The 20,040-nt window shown below is 41.9% G+C and overlaps 1 protein-coding gene across 2 annotated transcripts; it reads left to right on the top strand.

Annotated features, from left to right (window-relative positions):
* The first annotated feature begins 342 nt into the window (after positions 1-342).
* Positions 343-19,847, top strand: LOC311043026 (glycerol-3-phosphate acyltransferase 4-like). 2 transcript variants are annotated; one of them, XM_084054156.1, is made up of 14 exons: positions 343-478; positions 1,463-2,129; positions 5,003-5,038; positions 6,476-6,545; positions 6,636-6,936; positions 10,406-10,480; positions 10,924-11,013; positions 13,592-13,685; positions 14,134-14,249; positions 14,591-14,646; positions 15,140-15,225; positions 15,321-15,449; positions 18,289-18,368; positions 18,944-19,847. In XM_084054156.1, exons 2-14 carry the CDS (start codon positions 1,959-1,961, stop codon positions 19,050-19,052), a joined length of 1,413 nt encoding a protein of 470 aa, XP_083910282.1. In that variant the 5' UTR covers positions 343-478; positions 1,463-1,958; the 3' UTR covers positions 19,053-19,847. The 2 variants fall into 2 exon arrangements, with proteins under 2 accessions (XP_083910282.1, XP_083910283.1); XM_084054157.1 differs by lacking the exon at positions 5,003-5,038.
* Positions 19,848-20,040: the final 193 nt, after the last annotated feature.

Below are 20,040 nucleotides of genomic sequence, written 5' to 3' on the forward strand. Positions count from 1 at the left end.
TATTTGTCCAATAGATGTGTCCGCAGGCCCCCATCTGAAAATATTTTGGATTTTGGAAAATATTGGACACCCATACAAGATTGTTGTTAAAATTATTCAAAAATATTCACAAATTGCCTTTTCTTATAACAAGATTTTCAAAAATGTAAATAGCAGATCTGATGTGACGTGTTGTGAGCTTGTAGATCGGCTATTTATTTCAATAGCAGTAGTAGGCTACTGCTATTGAAATAAATAGCCGATCTACGACCTAGTCGCTTCTTTTGGGCTTGGCTAGACCTGGACCTCGTTGCGTGTTTCTCTCACATCAACTGGCAACGCTGCGTATGGCTATCATCATCCTCATCCAGCTAACCGCTACCCGTCTGTTAGTGTTATTCCACCGGGTGGAGACAGACATCCTCTATGGTCCCAACAACACAAGACAAAAGAGACTGATGAATAGGGACGCCTCACATCGACAGGGAACAGTTAAAAGGTAAGTGGGGAGCATACACCCTGTGAATACAACACAAAAACGACTGTAAACGGGTTAGAAACGCTGGCACTTTTATCTGGTACACACAGTTCATTTTAGAAGGGTAGGAGGGGGCTCCCATAATAGAATAGCTAGCATGTTGGTGAACTAGTGAAGCTTCTTTTTTAGCATCCAGATAATATAGCATAGTTAGCTCACAATGCTAACTCCCAGCATAGACTTTTCGGCACTGTACATTTTGGCTGCATGGGGGGGGGTGACTAATGTGACTATAACGTGACATTCCGTGCTGCTACTGAGACATTTGTGTTGAATTGACTTTCGTGGTCAGTAACTCTACTAGGTGGATAGCCATAGCTACACGTGTATTAGTACCAGGATAACAAAATAGCTTCCAGTCGTGTTTGCTTTTAGCTAGGCTGTGGGTGGTGGTGCTGCTGCATCGGGTGGATGATGGTGGATGAGGGGGCCCCAACGCATCATCATCATCATGGGCCTGTTATCTCATATAATAACGTTCCCCAGGCAGCCTTATCTCTTTGTCCATATGATTATGAATGAGCCCGTCCGTCCGTCAGATTAGATTGGATCAGAGGTTCTCAAACCTTTTTTTAATTTAAAAAAGAATCCCATAACCCAACAGTGTAAAATGGAACCTAATAATTTAGTTCCATTTGTACATTGTCAGAGTTTTTAGAGACTCTGTAAGGGTCCATTTGGAACCCCCTCTAGGGCAGTGGTTCTCAAAGTGGATTCCAGTGACTCTGTGGGTTCCTTTAGGGGGGTCTAAATGGACCCTTACAAGTCTGTAACTCTGACAGTGTAGAAATGGAACCAAATGGACCCTAACGGGTCCATTTGGTTCCATTTGTACACTGTCAGAGTTAAGGGGAGATCTTGTCATTTTAAAGTTTGAGAACCACAAAAGAGAGGACAATGTCTTAATGGAGTTGTTTGACCCTTTTTTGTTTGTGTCTATTTCAGGTCCAGTGGAAAAAGAACCAACCTGCTGTGCACACTGAATTGCCTTCGGCCCCATTGTTGACATCTCGTGGAGCAGCTGCTCTCTTTACAAAAAGAGAAAGCACATGCTGATCTGCTGTTAAGGGTTGTTTCATCATCACCACCTTCCTTATTAAAGCGCTACCTTGATTCCATTCCCCGGGCGTTGGAGGAGCAGAAGTGATCTAATGAGAAACTGATGGGTGGTGAAAAGTATGAAATAATGTTAAATTTGCCCAGACGGGCAGCAGCCTATCCACTTCTGCAGAGATGGATTCCACGGTCCATGTTGTGAGGAGATGCTTGATTCCACAGACGTCTTAATGAAGATATTGTTCTGACAACAGAGACTAGGGCCACGTGCGGTCCAAGTGCAGACATACTGTCCCCTGTTCTGTTCTGCGGGGGTTGCGCAGCCTATAGGTTCTAAACAGGTGATCATCACTTACCTACATCTTCCATCTTAACCGCATTCAAGATGGAAATTATTTTCTTCAACCCTTTCGACAACTTGTTGTGCATCCTCCTGGGCATCTCCCTGACCGTGTGGTTCACCCTGCTCCTCGTCTTCATCATCGTGCCCGCCACCTTGGGCGTCTCCTTTGGTATCAGACGTCTCTATATGAAGTCTTTGTTAAAGATATTTGAGGTAAGAGTTTGTCATGCAACCATTTACCACTTAAACCCTCGATATACTTAGTTGACCAGAGTCTCCCAGGGCTCTATAAAACACCCCCCCCCCCCCCCGCCTGTTTTCGCTCTACATTAAATAATATATTTGGCCAAAATAGTTGATCTACAAGCTCAGTAGATCTGATCTTGTAGATCAGATGTTTGCCCCAGGATCGGGATGCTAAGGTTCATGGGGTTCAACAGATTTGTGTCAAGAAAGAAAGTAGTATTCGAAGGCACTTATATATGTATAAAAGAAAACACTGACTCCTTATGTTTATAAACAGCAGTTCAGTTTCTTTTTCTTTTTTTGGGCCGAGGGGGGTGGGGTCTACAAATATGCCGGTCCCACAAGTGTGTTCATCATTCAGAATCACAATCAGAATCGGCTTTATTGTCACATCACAGGTTTACAGAGTAAAGAAGTGGGTGAAATTAGTTTTCGCGCATAGTTCCCATCGTATCATTATTGCTATAGAAGAAAGGGAAGAAGAAGGGGGGGGGGGGGGGGGGGGGGAGATCAACAATAAAACACAATAACAAGCCTGAGTCTCTGCTGGGATAGATTACATCATGGCCAGGAGGCCTATTCTCCATTATTATGTAACTAGACTCTGGTTACTAGAGAGACCAGACCATCAATAGCCACTGTCTTCAATTGTTGTCAAATTAGTCTATTCTCCAACCTTCCAGAGGACTGCTGTACAGCTTCAGTGAAAGATTCCAGTGTCGGCTGCCGTTCCTAGGCAGATGCTCACTGTTAAAATGGAACCTTAGATGAAACCAGAGAAGGTTATCTCGTCTCTCTTCTCGTGCTTTCTCTGGTTTGTCTTCAGTAAAGCTGTCAGCACTTTTCCAGCATGTCCCTTGAGAGCAGGATCCTGTGCCAGAAATAAATATACCTCAGGGAGACATGAGTGATGTGTCAAATCTCAAGTATCTATCATGCGATCTAGAGAAAAGGTGAATTGGCAGTTGTTGTAGCCTACAGGTAATGCACTGAACCCCATTGCATAATGTTTTTGTTTTACGCCCCAATAGGTGAAAAACATGAGGTGTGTGTCTGTATTCTGTGGATCTTGTGTTAAACTTCAAGTGTTTGTATGCCATAGACTGGCATATACATAGGTCAATTGAGGTTGTATGCCCTCGATTGACCTGGATGTGTGCTTTCCTATAGTTAATCCTTTTAGCGTAGGGGGGAAATTGACATCAGATCAATACTAATGCTTGTTCAATTACTCTATTAGTCACGTCGGCAGGTGACTGTCTATCATGCTGAAGTTGTAAATTAACTGAGCAAAAATCAGCTTAGCAAAAGGCCGGTGTGTTGAGTCATTCATTGTCTTGGACGTCACCTCAAGCATATGAGCAATACAATCCGTTTTCTGACCGGTGACACAGAACGTATTGCTGTCTACAGGAGTACAATGACTTGGTACTCATCATTTGAAGAAAAATAATTTCCAGTGTGCCTCAGCCTGCCTATTCCATGCATTGATTCATCCCACACTTTCTGCTCTACGAGTATTACATAAGACTGCTTAGTACTTGGTGTCCCGTAACTCTGGAGCCGTGTCCCAGAGTGATCCCACTTTGCTCTTTTTCAGTTCACTGACTTGAAGCGGCAGCATATATACTCTTCCTGTAACACCTAAAGCAAGTTATTCCTGTCAGTTATGACTGCATTTTAATGTGATGATTCAGTTACAGTATACCTTCATGTCATGGCAAAGTCAAATGAGGACACTTTAAACATGTTAGTTAACTTATGACTAGCTTAAAGGGATAGTTCACCCAGTTTTTCTATCGTTTAGTCACCCAATGGAGACTTGAATTAATGGATATTTTTTTGTTTTTGTCGCATTCCTCTCCATGGGGTGCAAAAAAAGTCATTTTGTGGGTGAACTATCCCTTTAACTCTGTGAAAGTATGGTCCATCAGGATTTTGTAGGCGTAATTAGTTGGCCTCTTTAAAACTGACATTACAGTGGAGAGGTAGCAAAGAGAGATGGGGTCGTGACATGAGAAAAGGCATGAGCTGGATTCAAATCCATGACGGCACAATTATGCATGTAAACTTGTGAAGTTACCAGGAAACACATGGTCACGCTTTCTGGTGAACGTCACTTCACGCATGCTTATCTTTCTGCAGAAAAATGGGCTAAATTCCAGTTCCACATTCCAGTAATAGGGAAACGGTACCAGTTCGCACCAAAAACTGTTTTCAGAGATAACCTTCAAAATCCTAACTTTTCAGGAATGTAGCAAAACAGTGGTATGCAAGTTGATGTTCAATGTTGACTTTCCATGTGTTTCATAGGTCACAGTGAACTTAAACTTGTGCAACCGGTAAAAGCCCACGTAAAGTTTAAACCTTTCCAAGCAAAAAAAGAATCACCACAACGTTAATCAGCAGCAGTTTTTCACAGCAGCAGCAGGTACCTGCTTCAGGCATAGCTGTCATGGTGTATTGCTTAACATTCCTTGCATTCTTCTTTAAATGGGACCTTGAGGTGTTTCCAATGGCATTTAGCATGGACAAAAACATAGGCTTAAGTATTGGATGTGATGAGGCTATTGCAACCTGGCTGTGTCAGTCGATTCCCTGGGATGAATGATATGTGGATTGATTCACTGACGTTTTGTCAATTTTTAAGGGAATCTCAAAAACCATGGCGTGTGTGGCGTGATCCGAGTTTGGAAAGGTTGTGAACAGCAGGTCCTCCCCTCCCACTTTTTTCTCCTGATATGTTCTGCCTGTTGTTGCTAAGGGAATGGGAACACTCTGTCCTTTTCCTGTCTCAGCAGACACGATCTGTTTGTTTTTGTGTCCATGTGTGTGCACAGGACCCTAGGCTTTCATACATCATCAAACATGACATGGTAGGCCGCCTGGAGCACATAATGGTGATGAATGGCGTTTGGCAGATAGTTCTGAAATGGGAAGTTGTTCTCACATTTGCCATGTGGACCATTAGCCTAGTAGTGAGAACTCGCCCTTCTCAGTTCGGAAGCTCTCTTCCTGAAACTTAATACTGTTTGGTTTATTGCATGATTGCAAAAAATAATCTAGATTGCCCATAATAAGCTCTCTTATGACCTGTTGGCCGACTGCTTTTATTATTGTTAAGATAACAAAACGATAATCTCTTAAAGGAATAGCCTACTTCACCCCCAAAAGGATTTTTTAAAATATCAATAAATTTCCCTTTGTTGCCTTTAATTCCTGGAGAATTATTTGTTTCTTGCATGCCTCCATGGTAGAAGGAAGAATCCAAAACCGAGAAAATGCTTGACATTTAATGAGGGCCAAATTTAAAGCTCGGAGGGACTCGTTTAATGAATAAAATTATTTTAACCGGTCTGTATGATGAAGTTTACTGTTAATACAACGCCTGCAGCACGCCTGCTGTAGTTGGAGGTGGCCTCATGGACGGACCGGGCCAATGGCGTCAGTGCCCAGGGGCCCTTGACTACCACTCGGGGCCCTATCGACAATTTAGTTAAACGTAAATAGAGGTTCAGGCCGTTCCGCTGCCCTCACATCTAGAGTTCGAGCACATGCATGCTTCGATATAGTTGTTGTTCAGCTTAATTCTTTGTTCATCATGGAGGCATGCAAGGAAAAATAATTGTCCAGGAATTCAAGGCAATACGGGGTATTGCAATTGATATGAAAGAAATATAATTTTGGGGGTGAATTATTCCTTTAAACCTGCTGTTTGTCTGTTAAAGGTCATGTATTACTCATCTGTCTATAAAAGGTCACATATTATACTACTTTTCAATAAGGTAATATGGGTCTTTGAGGTCCCCAAAACGTGTATTTAAAGTTATTAGCTGAAAATACCACTCAAATTATACATTCTAGCATGCCATGCTTAATATATTGTTTCAGTCTTTTCTTGACAGGTCTTTTCTGTGTCCCTGGCGCTTCCCATGCCCCACTCCAGAATAGGTTGCCTGTACACGGTTCTCATCTCATGTAAAACAGCCCCACATTGCCCCTAAATCAATTGCTATTATAGGGGGTGGGGATCTGACTGGATTGTTTTCTGATCTAGTCAGCCCACGGGAAACGGAATGGGTCTTATTTCACAGCTTTTGTAGTAGACGCACCAGAGACCCAAATGTATGCGTACAAGCATTGAAAAAGTTAGTTTGTCATAATATGTGACCTTTTAAAGCTACCTATTACTCAACTTCTGAAAAGCTGTTGCTTTGGATGGCAAGTAATGTGTGAAGTATTGCTCAGTCTGTCTGATTTGTTTATTTTTTAAATGCCCCATTGGCCTTTTTTCCCCTTCCTTTCCTTTCTAGTGGGCAACAGTTAGGCTAGAGCGAGGAGCAAAAGAGAAGAATCATCTCCTGTATAAACCCTACTCAAATGGTAAGTAGTTAGTGGTGTTGGCTAGAGAGTGTGTTCCTGCTGGAGTGTTCAGAATGTGTTGCAGTACTGACAGTAGATTACCCTTCACAGCCATCATCGCCAGGGAGCCCACCTCCTTGGTGGAGGAGATCAAAGAGATCCGGCGTAGCGGCAGCAACCGAGACCTGGACTCGGCCTCGGACTTCGAGATGTCCGACATCTTCTACTTCGCCCGGCGAGGCGTGGAGAGCATCGTGGACGACGAGGTGACCAAGCGCTTCAACACGGAGGAGCTGGAGTCCTGGAACCTGCTGACGCGCAGCAACCACAACTTCCACTACATCAGCCTGAGGCTGACGGTGCTGTGGGGACTGGGCGTGGTCATCCGCTATGGCTTCCTGCTGCCTCTCAGGTATCTGCCCCATCTCCACGTCTCAGGCCAGGTTACCACGGCTACAATCTGAATGGAAAACGACAAAGTGCCGTTTCGTTCTCACTTTTTATTCTGCGTTTACACGGTGACGCAACAGTGATCGAAAACACTGTAGTGTGCATGCCAGGTGGTTAGGTGGCGGTGACGCGTTGCCAGTCACGCATGTGTAGAACCACTCCTCTACTTCCTATCACAACTGTTTGTTTACATCGATGTAATGGCGCATGTGGCGTGAGCTTTGATGTCACACGTTTTGTCGCTTCCCCCGTATTGCCTGTTTCAGACATGCAAACTTGTTGCTTTTCAGCTACAATACCTGTTTTGAATCCAAATAGGGCAATTATGTGACACCTGACCCGAAAAAACAACAACATGTTGTCACCTTTTTCATCTCGGGGCTGTTTGCATGCCTGCTGTTTACATGGAGACGGGAGGCACAGCGTTTTTAAATATTTCCACTCTGGAAGGAGAATTCATTTTGTTGCGTTTCTGCACCCGTAAACACCGTTGCAGTCTTAACGGAAGGCACATCTGATATTTTATTTTACCTTTTTTTTCTTAACGGGGCCTCAGATTCTGTGTGAAATGTAATGGGAACAGCTTCAATCCACCTGGACACCTTCTGCACATCCACACATCAGAGTTAATGATACATGTATCGGTCGCTGGTAAAATTTAATAAATAACAAAAAATCCCACCCTTTTGGAGAAGTCTCCATGTCCTCCTGGACACGGAGAACAGAAGGCTGTAGTATCTTGCAACAATGTAAATGTGCTCTTCACTAATAGACTTTAGAGAATGATGAGCCCAGTTAGTCTGTCCACAGTCCCACATAACTATGTGTGGACTGTGATCATTTGCCAATTGGCAGTTACTCACAAATTGTAGGAGCCGGAGCACAGTGCTCCAGCTGTCTTGGATCAAGGACAGTGTCATATTTCTTTCAAAATAAACACCAATGTGCATTAAGATTCAAATTCTCAGTACTCAATTTCTAGTGATTGATTCTGAATGCACTTGATATTCTGGGCTATTTTGCAAGATTCAGTAGCCCAATTAATTCAATTATAAAAGTCACAATTACTTTGAAACTAATGCTTGGATTGCATTATTAGTATTAAATTGCGAAACAAAAAAAATCTATATGTTTATAATAAAAAAGGAATGTCCCTATGAACTGTGAACTCTGAAAGTCTTGTTAATCTATATGAGTTATTTTTGTCAAATAGCATTTTTTCAAGTCCAAAGTTTTACCAGTGTTAGATCACTGTTTACTTTTACACACTTAACTGGTTCCAGGTCATCCAGGTCTACTCAGGTCGTTATAGCTGGAAATAGAACTACTATGAGCTTAACACTACACTACTGAATGACAAATGAGAAGAGATAACAAAAGTAAACTTACATTTCACTAAATGCTAATTTAGAAAACCATGACGGCAAGTTCATGGTGTCCTTTTTCAGCCAGTGCGAGTGAGGCAGGGGTGAGAGAGAGCCCCATTCAGGGGCCAGTGTCAGGTCAGTGAACCAAGGCTGGTCAGCGTGGCCCCAGTCCATTGATAGGTGGGGAGACATCAGGCCATCAGTGTTCAGACAGAGACAGTACTGTAGTCTCATGGCTGTGACTGTGTGCTAGACCTACTTACTCAATGCTTTCCCTAACTTATAGACTGGCCTCCCTCAGGTCATTGTCACCCCCTCTAAGCTGTACCGTCTCCTACCCTGGATGATTGATTCAGCAAGTTTTAGTCGGCTTGCCAGGCCCAGAAGGCTTATATAACCATTGTCTCATGTGCTATGTTACAGGTCTCTGTGCTGCACGTAGTAACCAGTACTGAAAAAGTACTTTTCAGATATACTGTAGAGATCGCACTATAATTATTTTCGCTTAGAACCAATACTCTTAATTAAGTGTTTTTGGTAACGTGTATATTTACTGTTGTCAGTTTGCATAAAGTTAACCCTCACAAAGTAAAACCATTAGATGTATAACCTGTGTTCCAGATGATTCATCATGTGCTCTCTTAATATCATGCTGTTTTGTGGCTAGCACGCAAGAACAGGGGGAGTTATGTCAGCATTACACATTTGTTATTGTCAGCTGCAATTTGACGATAAATGAAACAGCTGTGTCATTACAGTATAGTCAGCAACTTCAGTGATATTACATATTCCAGTTTTCATTGTCGTGTCACCTTGACTTGATATTAATTAATGCGGAGAACAAATCTTGATCATTAAACGAGTATAACAACACTGCCAGGTGTGCGAGTCCGCTAAGTTGGAGGCTTAGGGGAATAGAATGGCTTTTTAGACTAAGAGGACTGCCATACACCAGCTGTTATCATAGTTACTCTCCTTTGACTACAGGTAGTGACAGTGTTGTTAGCATTTTGAAGGAATTAACTGTGAGTCCTTAACAAGGACCTTGGAGAATTGGCACTTCTGCCAGCAGTAAACACTTGTATTCGGTGATGAGACGCTGTCTAATGCTGCGTTCACACGGGCAGATACAAAGATACACACCATATCTGTCACTTTATATCTGTGTTGCTCAACAACACGGTTGTTGAATGGTAGCATGTATCTTTTAATCTGCCCGTGTGAACGCACCATTAGAGTCACACAGCAAACATCTCACAGAGCGAATACTGTAGCTACTTCTTCGGCAACTTTTGGGGTAGTTGTGGTTTAGTTTCTATTTAAAAAAATATATATCATTGCAGTTTTGTTTACTCTGGGGCGAGATGTAAATAGTTTAGTAAATGTTTCATTGTTGTTTTGTTCACGTTAATATGGGGGTATTTGTCTGGGGCGAGATTTAAGAAGTTCAGAATAGGCCTTGTGTAAAACAGACACATCACTTTGTGAAGGCAAGTGACTCACAGTCATGTAGGCATCCCAGTCTCAATTAACTTTATGCACCAATGCCTCATGCATGTCATGTTGACAAATTCACTAAAACTAAAGGCATGTTCTGTATTTTAGTTTGTTAGTAAGTACACAATATAGTTTAACTGTGTTTTTTTTTTCTTCTAGTCTTACATTTTTATTTCGATTAACTTATTATTGTTTTATTTGATACCTACTTTTGTTTTTCAATTTAATTTGAGCCAACACTAATTACCTTGTTTTGAACAACCACTTACCGTAAATTTCGGACTATAAGCCGCGACTTTTTTCCCATTTTTCGACCCTGCGGCTTATATAACGGTGCGGCTTATCTATGGATTTATATAGCTAACGGCCACTAGGGGACCTCCTAAATCTAGGGATTTTACACCCGCGGCTTATAGTCCAGTGCGGCTTATATATGTACAAATCATTCAATTTAGCAGCTGCGGCTTATATTCAGGTGCGGCTTATAGTGCGAAAATTACGGTACTAGAGAAGTTCCTATTGTTCTCCTATAAACACATACCTGTTTTTGTTTTGTTTGTCTGGCAGGGTGACTCTGGCCTTTACTGGGGTAGGCCTGCTCGTGTTCCTCACCTGTATCATAGGGCTTCTACCAAATGGAAGGTAAGACTTTTAAAATGAGTTTGTTCTTCGTTTGATATAATCACATTTCTTTTATTACCTGTCTCAGGGCTGCTGAATCTGGTTAACCACTTTAACCCTGACGTTCCAATTTAATAAGCGAAGGAATTTCACAAAAAAACAAACATATTTTGTACATTCTTTGAAAATAGATGAGGTAGTGCTTAAGTGGTTAACCCATTAAAACCGGGAAAGAATCTGTGTCATTTTAGATTTTAGCGTTGGCTATTCAAAAATAGCAGATGTACAAGCTCACAGGACATCACTTTGTGCCATGCTGCGAGCTTCTACATGCTATTTCTGAAAAAAATAATTTAAATCTTGAAAGTGTGAGAAATATTGATTTGGAAGGCATTTGTAAAATCGGCCTCAGATCTTAATGGGTTCATCACTAATTGTGTCATAATGTGTTCTTCTCCCTGAAGGACGAAGAACTTCCTGAGTGAAAAGGTCCACTTGATGTGCTACAGAATATGTGTTCGAGCTCTCACTGCCATCATTACCTACCACGACAGGTGAGAAGAAACATGACGCTTTCATTTCTCTGTTCTCTGTACTTACTTTGTTTTTGTGGGCAACACTGGTCGCGACGCAATCCCTTCATTTCATTCAGTGTGCCTGGCTGCCTTTCTCTTTCCTCTCTCACCCTGCCCGCATTTTGTCACAGAACAGTTTTTGGCAACAGTATACGGCAGCCTGACTGTCACACGCTCTCTCTCGTCTCGCACCACATTAATCTAAGCATGCTGCCTGGCAGCTGGCTCTATCCAAAGTGACGGACTGACGGTCTCTCTGGCTGAAATCACTGCTCAAAGTCATGCCGCTATCCGGTAAGATTACCTTATGCGTTTTCACTTCAGGGAAATTTTTATTCTCCCAGTATTTTCGGCAAAAATTACTAGGCAGCTTGCCGTAAAATTTCGAAAGCCAAAACTTCCACCACACAAGTTCAGTGGCCGTTTTCACAATTGAATTAAAACATTTCCACTGTACTTCCTGCACTTTGGCTCTGTGAAAATGGGGCTTATGTGCGATAAACAATCACAGAACATTTCTTCAAAGATGATATACTAGAAACTATGAGCTGTGACTCGGTTATTGGAGCGCCAGCTCACAAAATAATGGCTCACATTCTGCTCTCGCTCCCACGCAGAGGTACCCCTAAAGGTTAAAGAAGTAAACTTTACCCCGGTCAGCCAGCTCAAATCTCTCCCAGAACAACTGGAACATTTGGAGAGAGCAAAAAGTGAAAGAGAAATGTTTCCCTGTATGATGATCATGGCCCTAAACCTGTTCAGTGACAAATGACACAAGACTGCAATTCTATTCTTGCACTGTGGTACTTGTAAACAGAAGTATGGCTTTTTTAGTTTAGAGCTTGTAGATCGTCCATTTTAGCTATTTTTGAAAACTGATATTAATGGCTGAACCCCTAGTCTTTTCTCTATTCACTTGCACTGGGGCATGGTCAGCTTAGAAGAAGCCCAGAGGCCTGCAACCATGGGCCTGGGCTATAAAACCAGGATGTGTTGCGCTACTCTGTGATGTCTGCTCTTACTCAGGGCATGGAAAGAATCTTATAACATCATCATAACACTGCAGCAAGAGACAGAGAGAGGTCATGAGGGAGGATGTTACACCCTACAGGAAGTGGTTCAGGAAGTCTATCTGACTGTATGTTTGCCCCTGGACACAATGCAAACATACTGGTGCTATAATGGACCTTTACTGCGTTGTAAAACGTGGTTGAAGTGTGAATTCAACCAGATGTAACATGCTCCTGTGAGTTCGAAAGTATGTAAAAACGAACTCGATAATCCAGTCTAGCATCCTGTCACACATCTATTGATTTGTCTGTTTTTGAATTGATTCTGACTTGTTGTGTCCAGGCTGCCAGACACACAACCACACAGAGCTTTAAGCAGGGTCAGATCTTTTCACTGAAAACAAAGCTACACCATGCATTTGATAATTAAAGTTTTTTTCCAGTTACCACTTTATTATGCAAGTCAAATGTGTGGGAAATGTAGCAAGCAGAAGTGTTGCAATCAATTGGGAAATGTGCAGGAAGTGCTTATGGTTCTGATTTTGAAACTGATGAAGCCATATTGAATATGACAAATTCAACACTAACTTGGTCATCTCAACACAAAGGAGCAAAACAACACAACGGTCCCAATATCCAGACATAAATATTGTCGTTAATGCAGGTGTTTCCAAACTTCTCCGTGCCAAGGACCCCCAAATGGCCATAGCCTCTGCCTATTGTGAAATGCCTTAAAAAAAATAAAATGGCTGATCTACAAGCTCATGCAAGCTTGTAGCTGTGAGCTTGTAGATGGGATGTTTTACCTGTTTTTCCCCCCTAAAAAAAATATTGTTTGGACAAAAATGTACTTATCCCAAATAGCGACCCAAAAAAAGAAGATAAAAAGTGGTTAAAAAAGACGGTTAATGTCCTCTTCTTACCCACTGGCCCCCACTCAGTGCATGGGAGTCTTATCGTGTCCTGTCATGCCTACGTGTATTTCTGCCTTCAAAGACTGGGCCTGTAGTAGCATGATGAACTCCATTCCACTCCGCTCCACTCTGGGAGGGACTAAAAATATACTTAGTGATGTTCTGCCGTCCCTTTGGAGATGCGTAACTCTATCTATTGACATGTGGATAAGTCCACCGTTCTCAGGGGTGGGGGGGGGGGGGGGGGGTGCCTTATCGCCATGTGTTATGTGTTGCTTTGTCTCTCAGTCAACAATAACAGTCACAATAGACTGGCAGAGGCGGGGGAGAAAAGTGGCACGAAATCTATAGTTCCTTTACAGTATATATTCTGTTCTCTGATTATTCTCTGACACCTAAACATAGTTATACAAAATGTCATTGTGCTTGCCTGCCTGTGTGCTCACGTGTTCCATATAAACTATTTTCAATTCTATTGGCTTCAACACTTGCTTAACCTGCTGGCTTGGAACTTCAATTCTCACCGTGAAGCCAACCATGGCAACCATGACAACATGCACATGCCAACCAAGGTCAATCATGGCATCATGCACATGTGTTTTATTCTGTCTGTCTCTCTCCTATGCCCCCCAGTGAGAATAAGCCCAAGAATGGTGGAATCTGTGTGGCCAACCATACGTCCCCCATCGATGTCATAATCCTGGCCAGTGATGGATGCTATGCAATGGTAAGGACACACCGCAGCCCAGTGGGAGGTCAATAAACCGCCATGATTAGTTTAATGTGCAGCATTGTTTTCTCACTCAACAGTAAACAAACCTGTATGCAGTGTATACAGGGTATCTGCACATTTTTAAAGTTACAATTGAATGACTTAAGACCCTTTTAATACCAAATTAGCCCAACTGTCAAATATTACATACAAAAGGGGCAAAAAATAGCCGATCTACAAGCTCACAACGCCTTGCAGTGCGAGGTGCTGTGAGCTTGTAGATCAGCTATTTTCACAATATTTATCTGTGGAACCGAGTCAAACTAAATGTAATGCCTACAATTCCATGTGCTTGTCAGGGTGGGGGGGTTCCTAGTTGAAATATGATCATTTTGGGGGTTCGCGGCCTGAAATGTTTGGGAACCCTTGTGATAGAAGTGTGCTGTGTCTGTGTGTGTTTCAGGTTGGCCAAATCCACGGAGGGTTAATGGGAGTCATCCAGAGGTCTATGGTCAAAGCCGCTCCACACATTTGGTTTGAACGCTCCGAGGTCAAGGATCGCCATCTAGTGGCCAAAAGGTAGTATTACAGCATGAACACGGCGCATCCTTTTCCTGACTGTATGCTAGATGTTACAGAAGAACATTGGTATTTTTATTATCCTGGACCATAATGTGATTTAACGATTGTCAAGTAATATTCTATGGAGTTAATGAATTGTTTTTGTTTGTTTTAATCGTAATAATAAACATAAAGCCCTTTTCATAAGTAGAATGTAGCTGTAAAGCCCTTTTCATAAATAGAATGTAGCGCAGTTGAAGGCCTTAATAAGCATGTAGTGATGTCTCCATGTCCTTGATGTATGACAACAGTAGATGGTATGTGTCGTGTGCTAATGGCCTACATTTCTTACATTGCAGATTGAGCGACCACGTGGAAGATAAAACAAAACTGCCCATTCTCATTTTCCCTGAAGGTGAGTTTGTTGTTTGGCCTGCCATCAAATGGTACCATTAACCCATTAAAACCAGGAAAGGATCAGTGTCCTTTTAATTAAATGAGTTAATTTAGCACCACAATCATTTTAACCACTTTAACCATTATTTTATACTTTGGCTATTAAAAAATAGCATATATAGAAGTAGATCTGCTTTTTTCTTTTTAAATCGTGACATTTTGTGCTAATCTTTGAATATATATATTTTTAAGGCGAACATTTTTAACTGAAATCTTTGCTTCCGCGGAGTCCCTGGAACAAAATATTTTGAGATGAGGCTCCACGGCCAAATACATATCATTTTGGGGGTCCTTGACATGAAAGAGTTTTGAGACATTTTGTAGAATCGTTATTTGCTAACATTTTTTTAATTATTTTGAAAAAATTATTGATCCTGTATATGAACTCACAACGCATCAGATTTTTCTCGTCCAGATTACGTTCTTAATCTTTCATGTTTTTCCATCACCAGGTACCTGCATTAACAACACATCAGTTATGATGTTCAAAAAGGGGAGCTTTGAGATCCATTCCGATGTCTACCCTGTGGCAATTAAGGTCAGAATATGTTTTTGCTGCATTTTTTAGCCTACAGTACATTCACAGCCTGTTTGGGCAATCTAACTAACTGTTATTTTCTGTGTCTGCTCCAGTATGACCCACGTTTTGGAGATGCCTTCTGGAACAGCAGCAAGTTCGGTATGGTCAGCTACCTGCTGCGTATGATGAGCAGCTGGGCCATCGTCTGCAGTGTGTGGTACCTCCCTCCCATGTCCAGAGAGGTGAGAGCTGAAGTAAACTTAACTGTTGTGCACATCCAACACAGGTGCTGTCAGGTGCAGGATAAAGAAACGGCATACGGAAAGGTGCCTGTGAAAAATAAGCTCCAGATATTAAAGCTCCAATCCGTTAACTTTAACTAACAGACCTTTGCCTACCTGGGATTTGAACCCGTTTCTACTGTCGCGCTATCACAGAGAATCCATTTTGGGAAGCCGAGTTATTTCATTTCACAGAGGAGGAGAGAGTGTGCACATCTTCTACCTATTTTTAGGCCAGGTGCTGGACGTCAAGGCAAGAATTAAGGAGAAGAAGGTCAAACATCCGCACACTGGTTTAAAGCTCCCAAAACGTATTTTATTTAACGCATTCAATCCGGGAACGCATCTGTGTCATTTTAGATTTCAGCCATAACCATTATTTTATACTTTGGCTATAAAAAACATAGCAGATATACCATCTCATAGCATGGCACAGAGTGCCGAGCTATGAGCTTGTAGATCTGCTATTTTTAAAATATTTTTGCAAATCTTTGAATATGTATATATATTTTTTAAAAGCGAACATTTGTAACTCAAATCTATATCCTTTTGGGTGGTCCTTGACATGAAAAGGTTTGAGAACCACTGATATTATAGCATCATAAGTTTTTCTGAACCCTGTTTGTGATTTAGAAGACATTTGTAAATGCGTTCCCGGATTGAATGGGTTAATGGAGCATCGTTTCGACCTCATAGGTCTTCATCAGGCATATTTGCCTGATGACAATTAATCGTCAAGTAAGATTTCATAATCGTGACAGCCCTGCGGCCATGATATTGTGCAGATATCCCTCCTTTTTGAGTCTGTGTTAAACGTCACTTTATGCCCTAACATTAGGGATTAGTGTGCTTTTGACTGATTATCACATAGTGCTTGATGACAGTACCCCCCCCCCCCCACCCCGGTGCTGTCTCCACAAAAGCATGACTTGGGTTCTGTGTTTGTGTCTGTATCTCTGAGCAGGTTTATCCACATGAACCCATTTAGACCTGTTACACCTATACGTTGTTATGCCTTTCAAGCTTTCAACGCCTCCGTGTCATTTTAGTTGTTGCTATATATCGCTTTTGTCGGGCAGAAACCTTTATAGGTTATTTTAGTTGTTGCTATATATCGCTGTTGTCAGGCAGAAACATTATAGGTCATTTTAGTTGTTGCTATACATTGCGTCGTCGGACAGAAACCTCTTATCTCCATATTCTAACTTTTTGTGTTTTATCGTAAAATAACGCCCTACTTGATCATACTACAGTGTCACACAAAAGCTTTATGTACATGATATCATGGTCAGAAGTACATTAACACTCATGTCAGTGGTACGGTAGTTCTGCCTCGAGCACAGGGCAGAGATCATAGTTATACTGTAGCTGCCTGAAGGACAAACTGAACCATAACAAGACGACAAAACAATAGCTATTAGGCCTAGTGGAGACATCGTAGGCTTTTACAAGCTGTCAAATATCATAATGTATTGTAAAAGTATTATAAGGGATGGTATAATATAAAGGTTAGATATAAGCAGCCATATAACTTCTTCCTCAGTTTCCACCCGACAGACGATATTTAGCAACATAATAAAAAAGAAAATTGACGTTTTTCTGAAAACGTACGCAGGATTTAGAATGTTTTTTTTTTTATCGGCTTCAGGTCTCAATGGGTTAACCCTGGCGTCCCTATTTTGTGCAAATATTCATCAATATTTGCCAGAATACAGACTTAGGGTTCATGTGGTTAATCATTATGTTTCTCTGCATTTAGGGATTCAAATGATCATCAATCAAAATCATTGTTTCATTACGATTTACGTAATGAAATTACATTCAAAGCGGTAATGGAAAATAAATGGGCCAGTAGAGAGGCCCGCCCCCAGGCCTAGTTCTAATATTATTAGACCTTTGCCTTTTTCCACTATTTGATTTGGATAAAGGCCATGACATTTGACTAATAATCACATGAATGTTGTAGACAAAGAGCAGATGATGTTTGGCTTGTATGCAGCAGCACCCTCTATTCATGCTGTATTTTGTGAGAAAAGAATAATTGATTTGATATGAACTGGATGGGTTGGGGAGTGGGAGAGGAATAACAGGAAGGGATTTGAGGGTAAACCACCCTTTTCCACAACAAAGGCCATGTGATGCCAGGCAGGCGGGCAGCAGCCTCGCTGCTGCAGCTTTTTCCAGCCCTGTTGATGGTGAAAGCAGAGAAAACGGAAAAAGTTGTCCTTACCCCAAGCTAACCTTTCCTATGTGGATATATAGGCCAACTATTTCCGACAGCAAAATCCGTACAGTATGGTGTTGTAAGTTAGACTTCCCTCAGTTGCAATGTAACAGCTCTGTGTACACATCATTTCTATTCCCTTTTAATTGTACATATATTATTTTGTTTTGTTCCACTTTTGCTTTGGCAATGTAAACGTATGTTTTCTCATGCCAATAATGCCCTTTGAATTGAATCAATCGGTCCACAGAGAATTTCTGGTCTTTGGTCATATTTTTCCTCTTGCCACTTGGGATGAAAATGGTGCATGTTGCTGGAGCACATAGATGAAAGGTTGCTTAATAATAATAATAATAAAAGATAGTAGACTATTTGGTCCTCCACTGTGACATTCATAATGGAAACAACCGTGGTCATGGTTTCTCTGCGGTTCGCTTCCAGCCCTAGACCTATGTTGCGTGTCAAAGATGTTATGATGTATAATATAAACTGTGTATTTTATCTTGGGCATTGAAGTAGGGCCATTTATTTGTGGCTATACTTTTCACTTATGATTTGTCTATCCTTGTGAAACAGGAAGGAGAGGATGCTGTACAGTTTGCCAACCGTGTCAAGGCTGCTATCGCCAGGCAAGGAGGACTGGTTGACCTGCTATGGTAAGACGCCACAGTACGATTGCACTGGCTCTGCCAGCTACATGTTAATTTTTTAGTAGCCAATTATTTTTTTTCCAGCCTTTTCTCCCCAATTTAGTTATGCCAATTAATTCCTCCCCACACACATTTCTGTGTTGTCACTGCTGTTGTATCCTACTGAAACACCTGCCAGTACCGTCCTACTCATCCCACCCAACACCCCCCGCTGACAGGTGCCGCCCCTGCCCGTAGGAGTACATGCAATGACCAGTATCACCCTCCCCGCCCGGCTTCCCTCCCCCCAACACGCATAGACGGCTAACAAAGCCCGATGCACCACGGTGTATTCGAACCCACAACCTCCATGGTGGTGTCTAGCTACTACGACTCAGGACCCCATTTTTTTTTCTCCCTCAATACCAAATGCTTGGAATGAGCTCCAGAAGTCCTTTATCAGTTCACTTCCTTCTTTGGGTCAATTCAGGGAAATGGTTTCCAACACAGTTTTTTTTGTATTTTAGTTTTTTGAGTATTTTCTGTCTTCTGATTCATGTATTGTATAAATTGTTCTTTGTTTTTGTTTTGTTTCTTTATAGGGATGGGGGTTTGAAGCGAGGCAAGGTAAAGGAGACATTCAAGGAAGAACAGCAGAAGCTGTACAGTAAGATACTCGTGGGAACCCAAGAGGACCGCAGTCGCTCCTGAAGGAAACGGTCTGGAGACTGACTGGCTCGGAGGCCCATGCACCTTCGCCGGGCGGGGGGGAAAACTGAACAAGAGGCGGTCAACGCTCTTCCTTCCCTCGCTGGAGTTTCTTGGACCGGACTGTCCTCTCTCTCTCTCTCTCTCTCTCTCTCTGATGTCAACAATACTCCTTTTGGCTTCCTCAGTCACTGCCTCAGTCTGGCATGCCCAGTTCTCATTGTTGTCACAGAATGTTGAGTCCCCCCCCCCCCCCCCTGCCCCACTGTCCTCTTTGATGTAATGGTTCTAACGGACAGAGAGCGCCTGTTTTGTGTTAAAATGAAGGTGCACACATACACAAAGGTGGCATGTTGTCTTCCTTTGGTGACAGTCGTTTTGACAGGGGGGCAAAATAAGGGTGTATTATTTATGCTCTTGAAATTGAGTTCCTGTTATTTGTTTGGTAGTTTAACCCCCTTTTTTAGTTCTGTTTCATTATAATGTACATATGACGTACGTTCATATGTTAAAAAGTTGCAGGTCTGGTGTAAACCCAGGGAATAGAACAGGAGGTATTGTAAATACAGAACAGTTTTTACTAAAGGGAAACCCTGTGACTGTGTTGGGAAATTGCATGGCTGGCTTGTAAACCCAATGTAACTAACTTGGGGGGCACAGTGCCACATTTGCGATATTTTCATCTGCTTTTTTTTTCCAATGTCGAAAAAGAGCCTTATATTTTAAGCTTTTGTGTTTTACAAGTAAGAATTGTATCTGCACATGTGTAAAAAAAATATATAGGAGTTACTTTACAGATGAGATCTGGAAAATGTCTTCATTTTTTCCCCCTGTACTGCTCTCCACGGAATGTGTAAACCAGTCATGTTATGAAGTGGAGACTGTGCAGAAATGTAGCTGATCTTCTTGTCCCAGCCAATATGCAACATGATCCCAACTTCATCCCATCCTCCTCTATCAGTTCACTCCTGGAAGTTCTTAAGCCTAGTTC

This window comes from Gymnoscopelus microlampas, assembly GCF_963454915.1.
Source record: "Gymnoscopelus microlampas genome assembly, chromosome: 4".
NCBI classification, from domain to species: Eukaryota; Metazoa; Chordata; class Actinopteri; order Myctophiformes; family Myctophidae; genus Gymnoscopelus; species Gymnoscopelus microlampas.

Coding starts and splice junctions, on each gene's coding strand:
- LOC311043026 (XM_084054156.1), top strand. CDS start 1,959: ATGGAAATTATTTTCTTCAACCCTTTCGACAACTTGTTGTGCATCCTC. Junction 5,039..6,475: donor ACATCATCAAACATGACATG/GTAGGCCGCCTG, acceptor TTTCCTTTCTAG/TGGGCAACAGTTAGGCTAGA. Junction 15,450..18,288: donor TCCCTCCCATGTCCAGAGAG/GTGAGAGCTGAA, acceptor CTTGTGAAACAG/GAAGGAGAGGATGCTGTACA.